At 46.6% G+C, this 3,148-nt stretch overlaps 1 protein-coding gene across 1 annotated transcript; it reads left to right on the forward strand.

The window, feature by feature from the left end:
• The first annotated feature begins 225 nt into the window (after positions 1-225).
• WFDC13 (WAP four-disulfide core domain 13) lies at positions 226-1,501 on the forward strand. Its single transcript, XM_055139952.1, has 3 exons — positions 226-313; positions 1,225-1,361; positions 1,484-1,501. The coding sequence occupies exons 1-3, from the start codon at positions 226-228 to the stop codon at positions 1,499-1,501; spliced, it is 243 nt and encodes an 80-aa protein (XP_054995927.1).
• Positions 1,502-3,148: the final 1,647 nt, after the last annotated feature.

A 3,148-nucleotide genomic window follows, 5' to 3' on the forward strand; every position in this document is an offset into this window, starting at 1 on the left:
ATAAAAAGGGGGTAGATTTGAAAACATCACCTAGCTCCTGGGGAGTGGACATGGCTGGGAGGAGCTTGGATTTCTGCCAAACCCTCCCAATTCTAACATTCAATAGAAAGTCAGTACAGCACGCCCGCACTTTCCCCTCCTTCCCTCTCTTCTCTTCCAAACTGCACCTGGTCAAGCCTGACGGTTTTCATCGGTGCATACCTGTATGTCCGACTGATGAGCAACATGAAGTTTATGCTCCTTGTACAGTCGCTCCTGTTGATTGGCCTCGCAGCAGAGCTGGTGTCTGGGAGTCCCAGGCAACTATTCCTGAGTAGGTGCTGGGTCTGTGCTTGGGAGGTGGGCGTGGGAGGGAATGGAAGTCGAAACCTCAACTCACAGGTTGGACTGGTAGAGATGCCCTAGACGTTCCTGGTGGAGTGAAGTATGCCTGAACACAGCTACTCTTCCTTAGCAGGGTCACACCTGGCTCTGCACTCAGGAATCACTCCTGGTGGTGCTCAAGGGACTCTATGGGATGCTGGGAATTGAACCTGGGTCGGCCACATGCAAGGCAAACGCCCTCCTCGCTGTGCTATCGCTCCAGCCCCAAGATGGGCATCTTGAAGCTCAGGTACACACTCAAGCAAATTCTTATATGAGTGAAAGACTATATGACTCACTTTCAGACCACACAACGCATCACTGCAAATGAACTTACACCCCATTCTCTTGCTCATCGCATATACCATTCATTCCCTCGAATTGGACCCCATCAGGGTCTATGCAGCACCTGCTCTATGAGACTGGGGGATGGGACCGGAGCAACGGTACCATGAGTAGGCGTTTACATTGCACGCGGCCAACCCGGGTTCCATTCCCGGCATCCCGTATGGTCCTCTGAGCATTCAGGAGTAGTTCCTGAATGCAGAGCCAGGAGTGACCCCTAAGCAACACTTGAGCATTACCAGATGTGACCCAAAAAGCAAAAGCAAAAAAAAAATCCTAGGGAATAACCAATGAATACAGAATATAGAGTTCTGTATTAAAGCTATCTTAAATCAAATATCCAAATCCCAGCTTTCCTTGCTTACAACCCTGAGGAAGAGAGCAGTTAAGGACAAAATCTCATCCAGCCGGCCTGAGAGAAACCAGGGCATCTGAGTGACTGTCAGTTCCTTGGACTTTTGGAAGGTTACTCCAAACTGTTGTCTAACTCTTTCTCACTTCTCTTCTGTGTTACAGAGCAATTATTGGAACCTCCACCCTGCCGATCATATCCTGAGAACTGCACTTACTTCTGCACACGTCAGGCAGATTGCAAAGGTGGATTACAGTGCTGTTCTTCCTTCTGTGGAATAGTCTGTGCCATCAACAAACATGTAAGGAACTCCCTAGGCCTGATCCCAGCCCCTGAGCAACTGGGGCTAGCTCACAGATGAACTTCTAACCAGCCAGAGTGCTGCATCTCTTTTTCTCCCTAACATTCTCCTCCTCTCTTTAGCCAGAACAATCTCCATAAATGTCCTGATTGAAAGGGACCAGAGCATTTAGTACAGCGGGTAGGGCATTTGCCTTGCATGTGGCCAACCTGGGTTCAATCCCCAGCATCCCATATGGTCCCCCAAGCACCGGGACTAATTCCTGAGTGCAGAACCAGGAGTAACCCCTGAGCATTTCCTGCTGTAACCTAAAAAGTCAAAATAATGAAAATAAAATATAAGAGGCCTTCTGCACTTTTAAGCTCTGTAATATTTCACTCCCCAACAACACCAGCTCTATAACTCTCTGAATCTGCCTCTCTAAACTCAGCCACAAAACCCCCTCCATCACAGACCCTGCCCACTCCATCTCAGGTGTGGCCCCAGAAAAAAAAAAACAGAAAAGTTAATTAATATTAAAAATTAAATTTTTTAATTTTTAAATAAAGAATCGCTTGTTTTTGCCATTAAACAACCACTTCTTTCTCAAGAATCTAGTTCTTTTGCTCTAAAAGATATGTGAAGGGATGGGTGTTAGAGCATTGCATAACTGGGACTTAAACCTGAAAGCTTTGTAATTTTTCACATGGTGATTCAATAAAAGAATAAATTAAAAAAACAATAATAAAAAATATAAAAGATAAGTGAGTACCACAGCCAGGAAGTGGGACTCCTGGTGAGTACTGTGTGAACCTGACCCCACCCCACCCCCAGCAAACACTACAGGCAGAAAGTATGCAATCCCCTGTAAAATCATATGGATTAGGCATGATAGGCATGCAGGCACTGGAGACAACCTTCGGTCAAGTGTGCGAGCACTGCAATGAAATATGGGAGCACCCCAGACAGGCCTATGTGTGACCCCGGTCATGGCAGAAACAAGCCATAATGACAGGGAAAGGAAGGGGGAAGGGATGAGGAAAGAAATAGACTCTGGCAAGTAAATGCCACGCTTTCTTTTTTTTCTTTCTTTTTTTTTTTTTATTGAATCACCGTGAAAGAGTTGCAAGCTTTCATGTTTGGGTTACAATCACACAATGATCAAACACCCATCCCTCCACCAGTGCACATTCCCCACCACCAATATCCCGGGTATACCCCCCTTTCCCACCCTCGCCTTGCCTCCATGGCAGACAATATTCCCCATACTCTGTCTCTACTTTTGGGCATTATGGCTTGCAACACAGACACTGAGAGGTCATCATGTTTGGTCCATTATCTACTTTCGGCACACATCTCCCATCCCGACTGGTTCCTCCAGCCATCATTTTCTTAGTGATCCCTTCTCTATTCCATCTGCCTTCTCCCTCTGCTCATGAAGCAGGCTTCCAGCTATGGGGCAATCCCCCTGGCCCTTGTCTCTACTGTCCTCGGGTGTCAGCCTCATGTGATGTTATTCTATAGTCCACTAAATGCCACACTTTCAAAGCTCCCTGCGGTAGACGGTAAACAGGAAGTTTTGTCTTTTGTTGTTTCTGGGTTCTTGGACGTTTTGCTTTCCCTCTTGAGAGGAGAACTTACCTTCAAGGTTTTATTTTCGTGATGGAAGTGACGGAAAATTTTAGAGTATGTCTCCAAGAATGGCGATTTGCTGGATCATATTTGAAAATGGTGCTTTTTTACAGGTTGGAGTCTAGGCCTCCCCGGGGCTGGCAGTCAGCACCCCGTCTCCCAGAGCATCTTGTAAG

Source organism: Sorex araneus, chromosome 5, assembly GCF_027595985.1.
Source record: "Sorex araneus isolate mSorAra2 chromosome 5, mSorAra2.pri, whole genome shotgun sequence".
Lineage (NCBI taxonomy): Eukaryota > Metazoa > Chordata > Mammalia > Eulipotyphla > Soricidae > Sorex > Sorex araneus.